The following is an 18126-nucleotide window of genomic DNA, read 5'->3' on the forward strand; positions in this document are numbered from 1 at the left end:
GTCAGAGCCCACAAGAACATCATCTCTACAACAGTTCCCATATCACCTCCCCAGAGATGCTCAGTATTTCTAGTTTCTTAGTCACTCAGCTGATCCCTCCTGTTGGCGCGACAATAAACGTGTTTCAGAGCAATAGGAAATGCAGAAGTATTTATAACATTGCTTATATCTGTGGTAACTCATTTCGGTTACAATCAGCTGACTAAACTGAGGATGTGAAAAGCTTGAGAAAACACATTTGTGCATTTGGTTTATTTTTCTAGCTTTCTGGTTTGTTTTGTATCTGTTCAAAAGCAGGATAAAAAGCGATAGGGGTAGGGGAAAAACAAGTAAAATACAATGCACTTTATAAGATACGTATCTGATCTCAGTCTCATGATTCTCCTGATTACATTAAAAAAACATACAGAGTGAAATAACAGTACACCATCAACTTCTCGGTTAGAAAATACATAGAAAGCTATCAAAATGCATCCACCGAATCCCATCTGTTCGCTTCTTCCTGATAATGCAACTCTGCTAACGCCAGTAGAAACACTAAGGAGTCTAAGTAAGCAAGAATTAAGAATGTAGATCGTCCCTTCCTCCCTCCCACCACCTCAGCACTGGGCTTAGGGCTAAGAGTAGATAATAAAAATGATAAGAGTCCCATAAACGGTGATTCATTCGTAAAATATAATGCCTCCTATAAAGCGGGTGTCCTGTACAAAGAGGGCAAGAGTAGAGAACGAACCAAGTTTCTGCAATGTTTCTTTCAGTTATACTTTTCCTACTTAACCACCTACTCGTTAGAAAGAAATAGCAAAGAAAGACATTCCCTCTCGCTGTGGCCATCATTTTGTTATTTTCAAAAATCCCTTGTTTTCTATTTTTGGGGGGGATATTGCAATTTTGTTCATTTCTCATGTGATCACCATTTGCAGAAATTATGCTGGTCTGCTCGAGTGTCACATGTGAGCACAGACATGAATCTCATCACAGCCTATACGTAAAGAGCAAGCCGAGCTCCCGCTAGCCAGGACTGAAAGCATTTTTCTCCACCTTTCCACGGGTCTTCTTTCTTCTATTATTTCATTCCCTTCTTTCCCAGTCTCCTCCTATTGACACTAAGTGACACTGGTACTCACAGTTGTCGCTTGTTGTTCCATCTGTGAAGCTCACGTGTCTCTGCTTTGAAACTAAAGACTATCCTCATTAAAAAAAATGCATCTCCCTTACCTTACCAACAAGAAAGTTGAGATTGTATAACGGGACAGAGTCTACAGCCTCAGAGTCCTTTGATACAAAAAAAAGTACACACGCATACACACACGTACATACACACGGAAAGATGCATTAACACATTTAACAGCGACCTTCTCAAGCAGATCTCTGGAAAATATAACCCAGCATTAATGTTCATGCTATATTTATATCTCTAAAGACTGTGGGGAAAAAAAATCTGCCATTATATCACCACCATCACCCTCCACCATTCTCCTTCGCATAGGAAATCGTCCCGCTCCCCAGTCCCAGTTCTGTACCTGTGGGTCGGCTAACCGTGAGATATCGGGATAAAGGTAAAACTTGATGCCTTCTGCAGCTCCAGGCAGGGTCACGCCACGGATGAGTAGAACAAGGAGCATGATGAATGGGAATGTGGCAGTGATGTACACTACCTGGCAATTTAAATAAAAAAAATAGGTAAGTTTAGTCTGTGGCACCAGGATCAAGAGATCTAATGATGGGAATTCAAAGCCCCTTCATACCTAAAAAGGACCCAACCTGAGTGTTTCTGCACTGACTTTTAGTATAATGGTCTTCACCATCTTACTGCTTAGGCCTGAGGCAAAGTGGATTCAGAGGTCACGTCAGGCAGAGACACACAGGATTTTATACAACTCATGATTTCGGTCAGAAAATCTGCCTTTGCCCTGGTTGTCCTGCTCACATGACATCGCCTTGGCCGGGGCAGCTGGAGAGATCCCCTGGCTGCGGGTGCCCGAAGCACCTCATTCTTTATTTGAACTCAAAACCCGCAAAGTGTTTCGCAAGACTTATCTGCAAACAACGCTGCGCCCTCCCCAGCCCTACCCTGAGACAGCCAGAAACTCTTACATCGAGGGGGGGCTTAAATTGCTCTTACAGGCAACGGCACACTTTTGTCAGAGATGAGGATAATTCGGTCCATGCTCCTGCATCTCCCTTCCCATCGCCTTGAGTGCATGAAGCCCTTCAGGTTGGCATCAGCCTCAACGCTGGTAATTTCCAGTCCCTTAACTTCATTCTTGCCCTTGCTGCCTGTTCAGCAACATCATTACTGGAAACTAAGGATCTATTCATCCCGTTTTGAGAATATGTCTTCATTATCTTTAACCTCTATTCCCACTCTCTTTGAACAACAGCCCACTTCTTGTTATCTTCTCATTCGTTTGATGAAAGAGCCCTTTGCTTTAATCCCCAGTGTGAGGGTTAATTGAGCTTGCGTTTGGACAGTTCTATCTTTAGACCCACACTTTTTGACCTCTAACATTTTTCTTTTGCTCATTCTTTATATAACTGCTGTGTTGCAATCAAGAATCACTACTCTCCAAGAAAGGGTGTTTTTCCTGGAGTCAGATGATCCCCCCAGGTAATTAGTTTGCTGCCACGACTTAAAATATATTGGTGTTTTCCAGAATTTGTTTAACTACAGCAAAGCTTGTGGGATGTACCATTTTTCTTCTTAAATGCGTCCTCTGAGAATAATGAGGAGAAATCAAAGACTGCATTGCCATAATCATTCATGGAGCCAGACTGATTCCATAAAACGCAAGGAAACCTTTTCATACACATGCTTTTTAATTCTCCCCTTGAATTTTCTGTATATTTTCCACTGACAATATATATGGCACATGAGCCTAGTTTCACCAAAACCGGAGGGATAAAAGGGGGATTTCTATGCTTTCTATGAGAAAATCAAAATTTTCTTACAAGCAAGATTTGCAGGAACTGAGTGAACAACACTCACAAGTGGCCTTCGCACTGCAGGTACGGATTCTCTCGTAATGCTGGAGGAATTTTTAAGATCAAGCACAACATCCAAAACATAAGCACAACTATTATTTTTCCTCATGATTTTGTGTTTATTTGTCCAATACGCTACTACGAGATTTAAAAACTATGTGGCTATTTTTTTCCCCCGGCTCTCCAAAGAGCCATTAACACGTTGGAAAGCAGGGAAGTGCTATAAACAACCATCCACTAAAGTAAACTAGACTTCTCAAATAATTCGAGTCCTCCGTTAGAGTTTACAGTTTACTTTTGTTTGACCCCAAAGTTAACGGAGTCAACCGGAGACTTTCCAATGGTTTTGTCGGGCTTTGACTCGGCACGAGCTCCGATGCTGCGGAGAGGAGGCAGCAAATCCCCACCAACCGCCTTGTCTTAGAAATGAGACCGTTCTGCTGGGTGCCCAGCAAACACAAATCTTTAGACAACCGATTTTAACAGACTTGTTTTCAACCTGTTACCTTCAGAAGGGCTGGAAATAGTGTACCATGGGGAGCTCGGAAAAACCTCTCAGAGCTACCGCAACCTTTCGCAAGCAGACACCAGGTACTGCAGGAACATGTGCTGCGACTCGGCTGCTGAAGGAGATTTATTGCATTCACCTTTATAATGAAATTTACACAATCGCCTCACTGGGTCACATCAATCAGAGGGAAAAGAGAAGCAAATATTTTTGTCAACGTATGCTTTAGAGGTGTGGGAGGTGTTCTACGGGGCAAAGCTGGCGGGAATCCAGGGTAAGTTACCAGCGTGATTTTAATGAGGCTCCATGATAAAAATCAGGGAAAGCAAGAGAGAAAAGACAGTAAATCAAGTAGTTTAGCCAACTGTGGAACTAATGAGGTCTGGCTTCCTATGGAGGTTTGTCTCCTGCTTGATTCTGCAGCGTGTAACAAAATAAAACTGCTAAATGATGCTTTTTCTGCATTTGAGGCATTTGCAATTGCTCGCTCTTCTTGGGCTTCACTGGAGGCTGATAAAGGATGGGCTCCTGCTCTGGCCTTTCTCTCAGGTGGGACACTAACAGGGTTGCTCCCTTCCACTCACTTGACAAGAAATGTATCGGAGCTTAGTGTCTAGAGACCTCTCAGTCTCTGTTAGATTCATCTGAAATGCTGCCTCAGCCAACAGGTTTGAAAGCTAAGAGCCACACACGTGCAATGGCTTCAAAAGCCTCTTCTCATTAAACCATATTTAAAATCACTACTGTAAGCAAGGGGCAATAATATTGTGCTTCATGTTGTTAAGTGATTGGTCAAGATTTTCTGTTATTTGTTTCTTGCACTGGAGTAGGATGAGGTTCGGGAATGATTTGTTATCCTTTAAAGGAAAACATGCTACTAAAGAGCACACGATGAGACTAAAAACACAAACTATCCAAGATCTCTGTAAATGACAGCGCTTCTAAACGAGTAATGAAGTTTAGTCTTCGGTGTCTACACGGAGCTCTTCTGTAAGCGAGCAGCATTTCAAAAATGCTGTGCATCCAGCAGTTTCCACTGACTTAAAACATCCCTACCACAGCTATGTTAACATCCAGCCCCCTGCACTGAGAATGAACTTGGCCGGTGCGAGAGCATGGCCAGGGTGCGCAGAGCACCACACGCCGCAAGCCCAAGACCTTCCAGGCTCATGACATGGACCAGCGGGATGCTCGTCCCCAGAGAGATGAAGTGGCACTCGAACCGTGCTGGTATCTGCCTCTTGATGCCATTCCAGTAACGGCTACTTGACTCATGGGCATTTTGGGAACTGGCAATCACTTTCTAATGTCAGCTGAATCCAAGTCCCTCTTTTATTCAGTGAAAAAAATACATATTTTTGCAAGGGCATAGTGAATAGCTTTAAAAGCAGCACTACTTCGTATTCCTAACATCTGCTAACTGCAATGATTAGAAAAGAGGTAAAAGAGCACTTACTTTCCCAGTGGACTTGACTCCTTTCCAAATGCAGAAGAAACATATCACCCAGACGAGGAGAAGACACAGTGCTAGATCCCACTTGATAATACCAATATGTTCAATTCCCGAGGACAAGCTCAGTACGTTGCGCCTGAATAGTTGAAAAGAAACAAAATTAGATGAAGAAGCCTGGTTGTGCAGTCTGCGAGTATAGCGTGGTATCGTATATGTCCCTGCCCCCCGAACGCTGCTTGCTAAGTCAGTGCGGCTTATGGGAGCAAAGCTGAGCTTTGCAGCCCTACACCTTCCCTAAGCTTGTGGGACTTTTTTTTCAATATATGGCACATTATTTCATTTTAAGCTCTTTCTAGCAGCCTGTGACTGCTTCAGGAAGAGATAAGAAAGCGTGAACAAAGCTCTGAGGCTTTCACGTTTGCTCCCTGGAAGACACAAGACCAGCTCACCCTGGCATTGCCATGAAACCCGCCTTTGAAGCCACATGGCAGCGTCGCACACGGTGTCTCCATCACGGACACTTGCAACTGCCCTGCATCCATGTCTTTCTCCTCATTTCCATTCATTACCAAAGGGAAAAAGCGATGCAGGGAACATCATGCTATGCGGCTTTGCAGGGCGAAGGCTGGAGCCGTGATCGGGTGTCCCTGTGGCCCCCCCACACAAACACTGTCCGTCCCCAGCACGGCCGCCACCAAGGTCTTGTTTAGCTAACTCCAGATATTGGGTAAACTTTATTCTGTCACTTAGGTTAATAAATAAAAAGAAATTCCTAAACGGCGTCTTAAGGGAGCAACATTCAACCAGAAAAATACTCTGCTCCTCAGGGGAAGAAATTCATTAAGGCTTCTCTCTTTCGGTAATTGCCATGAATCATTGTCAAATACTGATTTTAAACTATTTTTTATTTTACTTTCCTGCAATATACTGTGTCCTCACACACTGGACACACCTTATCGCGCCCGACACTTACTTCATTTGTCAAATACGTATGAAAGAACAAACTGTTTCTTACTGTTCACTTAGATAAAACTCCTCCACAAACGAAGCAACTGAACTCTGAAGACCTTCTACAAGATTTTTTTAAGTCAAGGAGAACTTTGACCTCAGTCACAACAGAAATGCCTGACCCTGAGACTACAGAAATGAACTTGCTACCTAAAAAAAACACTCATTAAATTCTGTTTTCAGACAACTACAAAAATCAGGCATTTTCCTTCACCTCCATCGCGGAGAGCAGAAACCACAGCGTTCTGGGGTGCCGTACCACACATGTGGGGTGTGCGGTTTTGTATCTGGATCCAGTACAAGAAAAAACACTGTGGGTTTTTTTCCCCCTGAATTAATTTTTTTTTTCTTTCCTTTTCCTACTACCAAGGAAATAACAGCACATGAAGTCACCGATGGAAAATTTGCACTTAGTTTTTGGAAAAAAAACCCCTGGATTGACCAGTTTAATAGGACTCAAACCCTCACCCACCTGTTCTTGTGCCTCTGTTTGCCAAATTCACTCAGATTACCTGTGTGAATGTGTTCTCGCACCAAGTGCTTTCTTCTCGCTGAACGTGTATTTTGTTATGGAAAAGGACTAATGGCACCAGACAGGGTAAGTCTGCCCTAATCAGCACAGCTATTCAACAGCTACGAGAAACCCCTCGGTAATGAGTATTTGGCACAAAATTGCAGTCCTGGTTCACCTGAGCCTCAAGAAACCAGGGAAAAACCCGCTGTGTGTATACAAAAGAAGAAAATACATTTATAAGATGACAAACTTCAGCTGCAACCATGTGGCTCTTCTACATATAAATGGCAATTTTCCAATCTAAGGGGCAGTTCATATTAAAAAGGCAGCCTATAGAGCTCGCTCTCAGGAAGCCGTGAATAATTAATTGCAAATATATTTTGGAAGAGGGAGCTCTATACATGCATTCAGCTAAGTTTTCTTTGCTTTTTATTAGGGAACTAAAAGCAAATGGTCATCTCACCTAGAGTTTGTCCCATCAACCCTTTCAAGCTTTTTTGGAGGACACTCTAGTGGGTTATTAAGAGCCAGATACATTATGTTTCGATGGTAAGGCAGCAAGTGTACGAAATGATGCGCTGGCTTGTTCTCACAAAGACCCACTACCTCAAGGAATCCGCTCAAAACTACCAGGGGAGCTTCAGCGTTAAAACTGCTTCATGGATTCTAACCCAACATATTTTTGCAGCAGAAGCACTCAACCTGAAAACACCCTGAAAATTCAAGTTCAGGAAGGGGCCTCAGCCAACAGCTCTTCAGTTCTGTTACACAACCCACTGCTGCTTAAATTCAGCCAAGCCCACTCAACTACCTTCACACCATTTATGCATGAAGTTGTTACTAATTCTAATTTATAGCCTTGATGCTGTCAGTAACTGTCACTCATATATAATCGATGGGACAACAGGCTGGGGCTGAGTTTGCTGTAAACACGTGTTCTTAAACCTTGGTCATACATTAGTTTGTTTTAGTGGTGTGCAATATGGAAATGCCACAGGAGCTGTAACTGGCTCTAGAGCATAAACAAAAATAACATGAGGAGAGTTATGCAATCCTTGAAGGATATTCCAGCTCGTTAATCAACTGAATGCAGAAAGGACCTTTCATACCAGGAAAGGCGATGCACCCTTTCATGTCGGATGGACAAGAATAACCAGTGCCGAAGCAGTATGGACCAGAAGACTATGATAAGAAGAATATAAAACAATTTCTAAAACTCTCAATTTGCCCTGGAAGGCAGAGACAGCTGCCCCAGATATTGTTTAGTTCTGTGTTGCTCCCTTCGGGATTACACACCACTAGCATGTGACGGCCCTTCTTGGGATTTGGACAAATAAAGTCTGCTGATTACCAAATGTTTATAAACACTTGGCCAGCGCCACACAATCAGAGGTTTTGTTCAATCATAATTACCCCATAACACTTATCCCTTCTGTACATGTGTAAGCCTTGAAGGTTTTGGACTTTAAAATAAAATCTTCAGAAATAAGACCTGAAGCATGTGATACCAAGAGGTAAGTCTCCTGATGCAAAGCCAGATTTGCTTAAACCCCTTTTACTGCTGCTCAAGCAAGCATGTGATTTGCACCGAACATTAATTCAAATGAACCGAAATGTCAGGCCAGGCTGCGAAGGACACACGTTATTCAACATGAAGAGGTTAATGCATCAATGTGCTCAATTATATCTGGGCAGCGTTTTATAAAGCAATATTGGTAAGGACACTACATAAATATCCTACAACAAAAATGGCACTGGGTTTCAGAAACCAAATACTCACAAACCCCTGAATTGAACTGGAATTAACTGTGCCACAAAGCAGATGGATGTCTTCAGTTAAAGACTATTTATTGACCTGTCTTTTTGACGCGGTAGCTGGCACTGCCTGCAATGGCAAAGTACCTGAAACTTGTTGAAATTATTTTTCATTTCAGAACTGTGAAGAATAGTAGCATGGCTGGGAGAAAACTGGGGATATTAAATACTTGTGCCACGTAAAAGCTACATGACTTTAACTACAACAGTGCTGCGTGATCTCTGTCCTTACTTTAAGATACCAATAGTTATTTATGTGGAGAGAACAGCTATTTTTAATACTTCTGTAAGTGCCACAAGTCCTGGAGGCAGCTTGCTCTGCTAAGGGCAGTTTTGCTCATGATGCAACAGCGAGCTATGGACAGTATGTCTGCATGAGCAGTACTATGGAGCCAAACTCCTCCCTAGCACGACTCCAGGGAAGAGTTCAGTTTGTGATGTTTAGAGCTGTTATTTGAGGACAAAAGCTAAAGTGGTAGCGAAGCGCAAGGAGAGCTGCCTCCACAAGCGCTAATCGCTGAGCAACCTTTGCTCCGGCTGAGCTACAGAAACAGTATGGGAAGGGGAAAGCGCTGTGAGGACTGAGGATTTCTCCTCCAGCCTGCCTAAACCTGTCAGGCTGTGCCTACAGGATTCTTTGGTTCAGCTTCCAGAGGAGTTCTGAGGATAGAAACTTGATTTACTTTAGAGGAAACTTAACTAGAAGCTCCAACCCAAATACGGTCCTATCATTCCCCCAACCTATGGACAGCCTGCCCGGCCAGAAGGCTCTGCACCACATACCTACCATGTCATAGCCCATGGGAAGCTCTGGCACCCTTTTTGGTCCTGGAACCCCCACACTCTTTCTTTCACAATCCCTTTTCCAACTCCCCGCCCTATCTCCTTCCGCTGTGGTATCTTCAGCCTGTTGAAGTGGATGTGCCACTTAGGGTCCCAGGGAGACAACCTGGCCCATTAATCTGTGTGCTACAGGAGCAGAAGCTTCTGGGGCAGTAGGGCAAGCCCATGGCCATATCAGGAGGCTCCTAAGCCCATGGTGGCCGTCAGGTACAAGAGGACCTGTGAGCGAAATTACTGCACAAAATTAAAGATGAACACAGAGCTGGGAGAATATTTCTGGGGCAGCACTGTGGACCCCTGCTTCTTTAGGAGGCCTTGCGGAGACCTTGGAACATCCTACCGAGCCAGCCACTCATTTGGATTCAAGGCCCTCAGTCCCAAAGTTATTGTGGGACAGTCCACAGGAGTGAAAGTTGCTTCCTCTTCCACCGCAATTTGCCTCCAAGCTTCCCTAAAGTACCCCAAGGTATAATTTAACAGATGTTTCCAACTCCCTCTTTATTTATAAGGGAGAAAGTCACCTGGGAATGGATCTGTGGCTCAAGGAGGAAACGCGGGGCTCATGGCGCGGTGAAAACAGCTGCTCTTGCAGCCTGCACCCCGTCTCTCGCACCAGTCACCGGTGCCTCTTGACAAACTGCTCGTCCAAGATCCAGCCTGCCCTTTGTATTTTGGCTCTTGTGTTGCAAGTTTTAGCACAGTTCACAAGAGTATTTTTTTCTAAACCTGATGCATGCCAAATATCTTCAGCATGAACACCATTCCTGCTGGGGCTATTGGCTGACGCCTCTTTTTAAAAATAGAGAAGTAGGTACAAGTTGACCAAGGGACCAAACTAGACTTTAAACACACTGAAAAAGCCAAGCTGGGTCAGAAAATAATTCTACTCTTAAATGACCATCTGAGCAAGCCAAAACAAAACAAAATAAAACAAATCTTTCTAAGCTATTTGTAGATCCTTTGGATTTAAATTTCCCTACGGGTGTCTTCCTCTGCTGCTGTTTTGACACCTATATAAACACACAGAGATTTGAGGTCATGCCCTTTCAGAAATCAGGTTATGCAATGTAATTTAAAACTTGAAAAATAACAGAAATGGGAATAAGAAGCTTAGGCCTGATGAAATCCAGGCATCTGGCAAAACAGAGTTTCCTCAGAGTTACAGAGAAAAATGAGGTAACAACAACGACCTGAGAAACCTACAGTATGGGACAATATTCAACACCTTGTCAGTTTTATTGCCGAGATGAATGCCTTGCTTCGTTGTCAGATAGATAGGAGGTGTTCTACAGCTTCACAAAGTGTGCTGCAAATGCTAACAATTGGGGAAGAGGGAAAGGCAACGGGGGTGATTTGTCACTTTTGCTGTTGTAAATCCATGTTATCAGGGCATCTGAAGTGACTTGTTTCTGTTCTTGTGCTGCATTTAGAGAATCCCAACCTAGAATGAAACAAGTTTTCTGCCAAAACAGACGTTACACTGGGCTTTTAGGGCTCCCCGTATGCTCTAGAATGAATGTGGTTATACATCTAACACCTTCCTCCACAGCCAGTCTGTCTCAGGACAGTAGCAAACACCAGTCAATGAACTGACATCCAGTTTTCCTGTTTAACGTTCCCCACAAGGCCACCATAAAACCTGACCTCTGGCACACCAATGAAGCACCCTGAAAGCACCACAAAGCGGGGATACCTACTCCCAAAACTCCGTGACAGGAGAGGTGAAGTTAGTGGCATTCAGTGATATCCAGAGCGTCTTGTTCTTCCTGAGAGTGTCTTCCACGCAGGTCGGCGTGTTCCACTTCTGGTGGCAGTGTGCCCAGGGCAGGACGCTCTGGAACGACTGGAACAGGTAGTAGAGCCCCCAGGCCAGGATCACGATGTAGTACACGTTCAGAAGGGACACAATCACTATGGAAGCATAACCAATTCCTGGCGAGAGGAAAGAAATACGTGCAGATGTGACAGATGCTTCTTGCTCGGGCGCCTTGTGATCTCATGGAACTGGTGCTGTTCCTGCTGCATCATGGACTTGTATCCTGCTCTACTGCAAACTGTTGGACGCCCAACTCAATCACACATAAGCACAGACCTGCCCCCAGCTCTGACTGGCAACGGCACTCAGGGCTGAGCTCCTGCCTACGGTTTGCTGACAATGCAGGGGAGGTCTGAAGGGTGTCTACCCAATTTAACACTAACCTAGCTATTTCAGGTATTATTAGAGGGAAGTCAAGGCATCATGCTTTGCTTATTCTGGAGCTAAACCACCCCACTTCTTGGGCAACCTCATTCTCCCCACAGTGTCCCTCAAGCCAGCTTCAGCGCCTGGCTCAGCCCAGCCCATGTGCAAACAAACAAAAGCAAGGAAGCAAGACAGTTCTTGCATGAATTAAAAAGGAAAATTCCAAAGCTATCAACGTGAAAGCTGCTTTTTCTGCCCCAATTTCACTTGTGCAAAGGAAGCGTGATATTTGTAGCTGTTACGGTTAATTAGATCAATGTTTAACTCTGCTATCAATATTTGCCGATTAAAAATGTTCCCTGTTTGTTTTTAGAAGCGGGGTCACGGGCAGATAAGAGTGAGTCCTAGACAACTTCAGGAGGTGGCAGAACGCTGTTTCGGGGGAGGTTTTAACTAAATATCACAACTGTGCTCCTGAGTCTGGTATCTCTCTCCTAGCTCGGCACTTCAGCTCCAGTGGTAGGTTCATACTACTACTTAAGTCAGCAGCAGTCGCTATTTCTTTAAATACAAAATGAAAGGACTCTTAAAAAATCCTCTTTCCTGAAAATCTTCTAGCTCCAAAAAGCTAGAACTTTTAGGAATTTTAGGAATTTAGCCATTTAGGAATAACAGGGAAAATAAGATATTTCCTTTAAAAACTTAGAGCAGTCTCTTACAAGAGGACAAAAAGCCTGTGAGGTTCCCCCTAACATCACTCTGACAGCTTCCCCAGCATCTGGGATACCTGCTTCAAATGTTATAGTAACAAATCTTATTGCAACAATATTTTTTACCACCAGACATTAATTTTATGCCAGGTGAAAACAACAAGAGCAAGTGCTATTTATTCTGTACAGCTGCATTTCGTTCAGGATATACAGCTGCTCATATTATTAGAGCTACAATTTCTCACTATGGATGCCTGAGAGATTGGTATTTAAATGAGGAACATTCCTTCCTCCTCCTCCTCAAAAAAAGGCTGCAGAAAAGTGGGAAGAGGAGTTAAGAAAATGGAGCTAAAGCAGCACAATTATATCCACTTCAGCAGTATTCCAAGTACCAGGTGGGAGTGTGAGCCCCCACTTCTGCCTGGGGTGACATAAGGGGAGAGAGACGTCTGAACAGTGACAGAGACACCTCAGCGTGAAGTGCCCACTCTTTCCAAAAGGGATTTGAAGAGTGCCGCTCTGTTCAGTGTAATTATTGCACACAATTCTGCCTGTGCTGTCTGGCTGTAGAAGATAATCTATCTATAAGAGTCATCCTCAGGAGTTTTTCTAACCTGTCTTTGATTTTTCATTCTAGGTAACTTGCAGAGTGGCGTTCCCATAATTCATATAATTCATGTGAGTGGTGGGTGATTCTTCATTTGCTGGCCAAGGCCCTTGAATCACACCAGACCAACACGCCTGTTTGCCAACAAAAGTCCTGTTCCTGAATCTGACCACAAAGTGCTGTCCAGGTTGTGGCTGTATCAGTACCAGAGGGATGATGCCCAAGATAAGCTTTCATATGGCAGAAGGAATTTGATTTCCAGAACAGAATAATGTTTTGAAGATGCTTTCACTAAGGTCACATAAAAGACTCTAGCCTTCCAAACCAGCACTTTCTCTGATACCTGTGAACAAAACATTCAATTGCCTTTTTAAGGCATAATATGCAATTTCTTTCTTGCTTATCAGCAGTTCTGCCAGTTAACAAGATGATAACATCAAAATCAATACCTTACTTTGTCCTTCAGACTCTCTGACTTCTACCTTTCCAGGAACCAATATCATACCCTCAATTACTACAGCAAATAGCTGAATTAATGGACATGAGGGGAATAGTGTTGCTGCGTGTGGTTTACAGAGGTGTCTTGAAGCAGTAAAGCACAACAAGATGTACTAACCAGTGAAAATAGGGCAGATCTTTTCCCAGCATGTAATTCCACCTTCAGAGGTATACTGTCCTAGCACCACCTCCAGGAAAAATACGGGAAGACCTCCCCCAAACAGGAAAATGAAATAAGGTATAAGAAATGCACCTGTTGAGAAAATAGAATAGTACAAAATTGAGATGGAGTGACTTTACACAGGATAGTCTAAAAAACATTAACAGACTTAAATAAACATATTTGATACATTAGTATCAGTATACAATAATTTGATTCTGGGGTATTCTCGCTCATATTCAAGCTCTGTAAGCGGAATTGGTATGTAAGGCTGGAAAGGGCATTTTCTTACCTTTTTGAAGTGAAAATCTGCAATAACAATGGGGTTACGCACATAACAGTTTCACATGGCTCAGAACGCTCCTATTCTGAAATGCACTGGTCTGAAATCCTACTGGTCTATATTAATAGCATATCTTTTGGTTAGAACTCAGACTGAATCGTAGCAGAAGTATGAGAGCAGGAAAGGTTCAGTAGCAGAAAATTTTAAATTGCTGTTGTTTTTCCATAATTAACTTTTAACAAAAACTATTAAGCAATAAAACGATCTCTCCCAAACACTGGTGAAGAAGGCAGAACACAGATGTGTGATTATTCTTTTTCTAAATGGGATGAAGGCACTGAGAGATCAATTCACGAGAATGAAATGAAGAAACACTCACCTCCGCCATTCTTGTAGCAGAGATACGGAAACCGCCAGACGTTGCCTAAACCAATAAATCCCCCAGCCACGGAGAGCAGAAAGTCGATCTTGCTCGCCCACTTCTCGCGCTGGGGCGGCTTTCCCTCTGCCTCATCCTCGGGCCGTGTCCCCGGGCTCTTGCCGGGGGAAGGTTTGAGGATGTCCTTGTGGAAATCCTTCAAGCACTGAAGCTTTTCCTTTGTCGCCATATTTCTGCTTTCTACATAGAAAAAGAAAAAAAAAAAAGAAAACACACTGGGTTTATTAAAGAATCTTTACTGGTAGCACTGTTTAACCAAGCTCAGTTCCATAAAAACCAGTGCTGTTTATCAAGCTGAGCTGGGAAAATACATCTGCTGCCTTCACTGACCACAAGATTCAAACCATCCCTGGACTCTGTGGTCACCTCTTTGTGCCCAGCACAGTGTAGGGGACAGCAAAGGTTTGTCACCACTGCTGGCTGCAGACAAAAGGTGCAGCAGCGAATGGTGTTACTGAGCAAGAGTCTCCCGCTGCTTCTATGCCCATAATAAGGAACAAATCACTGCATCCGATTCCTTCTCAAACATTTAAGTGAAATACAGCCCAACAGTAAATCTCACCCTTCCAGATAAAACCCATTCCTCTATTTCCCAATAACCTGAACCATCCTGTGTCATTTATTGCCTGCGATTTCGTTTCCCTCATGTACTGTAAAGCTTTCAGAAAACTATACATTCATAAAAACTGGAATGGAAAGTCATTTGTCCTAATCAGCCTGCAGGAACTGAGGGAATCTTTTCAGCTTATTCCATTTTCACAACTGCACTGTTTTCCCTTGGGATCAATAAAGGGACAAAAATAAGCCTTTATATTCAATTATTGTCTTATACACACCTATGCAATCAAACACTTTGCCAAGAATGATGGCTCCTTAGTTAATTAAATAGTCAGTGGCATGAGTCACCTGATGCAAAAGACAAATTATATTAAAGCATAGCTGGTTTTAACATTTATACATATAATTAATGATGTTCAGAAATCATAGATTGTGTAAAAATAATAACAGAAATAATTACTCTAACAAGCACCTTTTTATCCCGGATTTCCCAATGAAAACAATTTTGGACTAACTTTTAGTTTTTATGTTAACTTAGACCTCAGGCACATGAGGCCAGTTCGCTCCCCACATAACCCGGGTGACTTCAGCTGGATCTGACCAGTTACTTTCACATAGTGTTTTGATACTGAAAAGCAGGTGAAATTTTTCACCAGAACCAGGCAAACCAGCAAGTTTATTCCAGACCACAACCATTCCCGGCTTATACTTGTCATTGTGGGTGCACGGTCATAAAGAAACCATGCTACAGATTATCTCGTTTGATAGCTACCAGCCTCCCTCGTACCTGCCTGCTGGTTTTGATCTCTAACCTGATTTAGCTTGTGGCAGTGACCTGAAACCTGAGCTGACATTAGCTCTGCAGGAAGTTTTTAATCCGAACATGATTTTTGAGATAGATATGCATCACGATACCTGTAAATCTTTCCATCCACCACGGAAAGTTTCAGAAGGCTAACATTTCTGCAAACCACAGCAGCTCGATATTTGCCCCACTGACATATTGGTGGCCTTTGCGAAGCAGTTATTGCGACAGCAGTCACCTATCAGGCCATGATCTAAGAAGGGACTTTAATCTTCACAATGCTAATCTTTATGACTTTCTACTGGCTTTTAAAAAAGGCTACTGCTGACTGCATGGATATGAGCAACTGCAATGCCTCCTGGTCAACAGCAGAGAGAGCTCATAGAAGGAGAAAGGTAATCATAGAATGGTTTGGGTTGGAAGGGACCTTAAAGATCATCTAGTTCCATATGCCCTGCCACGGGCAGGGACACCTTCCCCTAGATCAGATCAGGCTGCTCAAAGCCCAGTCCAACCTGGTCTTGAACAATTCCAGGGATGCGGCACCCACAGCTTCTCTGGGCAGCCTGTTCCAGGGCCTCACCACCCTCATGGGGAAGAAGTTCTTCCATATATCTAATCTGAATCTACCCTTTTTCAGTTTAAAGCCATCACCCCTTGTCCAACCATTCCATGATTCTATGATCTCACTCCAAGACCCAAACAGGTACCACTCTGCATCATCCCCCGAAGTAATTTATTGAGGGAGGAAAAAAAATGTATGTAGGTACAACCACTTATCTTCTCAGAGGTTCCTACAAGGTGGCTGATGTCCTGCTCTCATTGCAACAGCAACCGGGCACGGAGAAAGCCCCATTTCATTTTCTTTTGCTGTTTGTGCTGCCTGAATCCCTATCTTTCATCTTGCAGGAGAATGTCATAACCATCAGGCAACAGGCTATTCTGGGCTGAGGAATGGAGGGCATTTGGACTGTCTCTCATGGAAGCTGTTCTTCACAGGGGTTACTGAAATACTCATCAACAGAGGAAGAAAATGTACAGAGTTAACTCACACCTAGTGTTTAGGGAACGCTCTTGTTTTCCAGACAATTTTTCAGTGACCAGGGACAGCCATAAACCTGCTTAAGAGGGCACAGAGATATATAGATTTACAGAGCCCTGCAGGATTAAAGTTTGAAACAGGAGCTTAACTGCTCCCCATGGGGATTGCTACTGGGAACGCTCCAAAACAGAACACTGGGCACACACGCAACCTTTATGTCAAAAAACTGAGGGGACCTATGGACATTAGCCACCTCCGAGATGAAAACAATCTTCCAGGATTGCAGTTTGTTTTACAATCTGCTTCCATCTCGTGACACAGAGTTCTTCATTTTTCTGCCAGCTCTAATCTTCTTGCCCACAGATTTACTTTGACCCAGGTGTTGGTCAGTTCTACCCAGAATTTGCAAGCCTGACCAGCTGATTGCATTCTGTAAACCCAAACTGACCCTGGGACAGAGTGACCACCCTGTGGTTTGTCCTGATTACTCCCACACAATGTGAAATGGCATCTTTTCAGCCTCCTGCTTTTCAACTGTGTGTAACTGTGTTTTAAAAAGGGATCTCTAATTTGTCTGAAGACACCCCAAACTAATGGCCACGTTTGAAAACCTAATTACTGAGTGTAAACTTTGTTTCAGCCTTAGCTGGAGCGTGAAGATGGATTGTCATCTTTGCCTTAGCCCGCAAATGACAAATCTTCAAGGTCACGCTTGCTTTTTGGGTGGCTGTTTCACCGTACAGGAGCCAGGAGATGGACCACCACGACTTTGCTGCAAGTCACCAGCTGCAGCTGGTGGGGAGTGGTCCAGTACCCATCCAGCACCTGCACAAATCAGTAGCAGCCCAGTCTTTCTGTGTATATCTTATCTGGTCTTGCTAAAATCCCAATTGTGTTTGGAGGGCCGGCAGCTGTGGCTGGCAGGCACGTACCGTTGACCAATACCATAGGAATTGACGCTAAGCGGCCACCTGGGACTGCGGTCCCAGCCTGTGTCACGTTCAAGGGATGTCAGATTTATCCCCCTTCGCTGCCAACCATTGGTGTCCACCCAGCCATTCCCAATTACAGGAACTGTCTACAAAGGCTGCAAGGGTGGGGGGTACAGGCGATTCTCCTTGGCGAAGAAAAGCCAAGAAAATCAAGTTTGTTTAGTGAAAGGCATTGTCTTTTTCCTTAATGGGGCTGGAGTTTCATTTCCTTCAGTTATGTCCCACTGGGTGAGGTTAAAATGGCTCTTAAGGGAAATAGTCTGACAGAGATGCTGAAACAATATGCTGTCACCGCCCAGGTCAGAACCAGAGAATAATAGGTTATTTTTACTGTATCACTTAGTGGGGATGGTATCCGAGATCTAAGTCCATCTGATTCCCCCAAGGAAATATATTGTAAGAAAATGCTCTTACAACCACACAGTCCAAAAGGAATGATCCAAGTCTGAGGTACATGTCTGCCTCCCGGAGCCACACGTCTGCCTTCCAGGAGCCACATCTCCCTGTGAGAGTACCCCCTCCAGGAAGCTTCGGACGGCCCCAGGAAGCTCTGGCTTCATCTGATGAACTTAATACAGATAAATAAAAAGCAGCAGTCAAGCCTGCCGTTTACAGCGCTGAGTCCAGCCAAACGGCTAGAGCCTGATCCGAAAGCAACGGGAGAAAGGATCCGCACTGAGCCAGGCCCAGGATGTGCTCTCCCACACCTCAGTACAAATGCTAA

The 18126-nt window shown here is 43.8% G+C and overlaps 1 protein-coding gene across 16 annotated transcripts in view; it reads right to left on the minus strand.

The window, feature by feature from the left end:
* Nucleotides 1-18126, minus strand: part of SLC6A6 (solute carrier family 6 member 6) — a 116219-nt gene that overhangs the window by 19417 nt on the left and 78676 nt on the right. For all 16 annotated transcript variants that reach the window (XM_082060254.1, XM_082060250.1, XM_082060245.1 and 13 more), the window contains 5 exons: nucleotides 13946-14185; nucleotides 13242-13376; nucleotides 10824-11058; nucleotides 4950-5082; nucleotides 1524-1658 (listed from right to left, as the gene is read on the minus strand). In XM_082060254.1, the coding sequence (XP_081916380.1) occupies nucleotides 1524-1658; nucleotides 4950-5082; nucleotides 10824-11058; nucleotides 13242-13376; nucleotides 13946-14185 (878 nt within the window). The remainder of the gene's footprint in view (nucleotides 1-1523; nucleotides 1659-4949; nucleotides 5083-10823; nucleotides 11059-13241; nucleotides 13377-13945; nucleotides 14186-18126) is intronic.

Source organism: Streptopelia decaocto (assembly GCF_964273445.1).
Source record: "Streptopelia decaocto genome assembly, chromosome: 8".
Lineage (NCBI taxonomy): Eukaryota > Metazoa > Chordata > Aves > Columbiformes > Columbidae > Streptopelia > Streptopelia decaocto.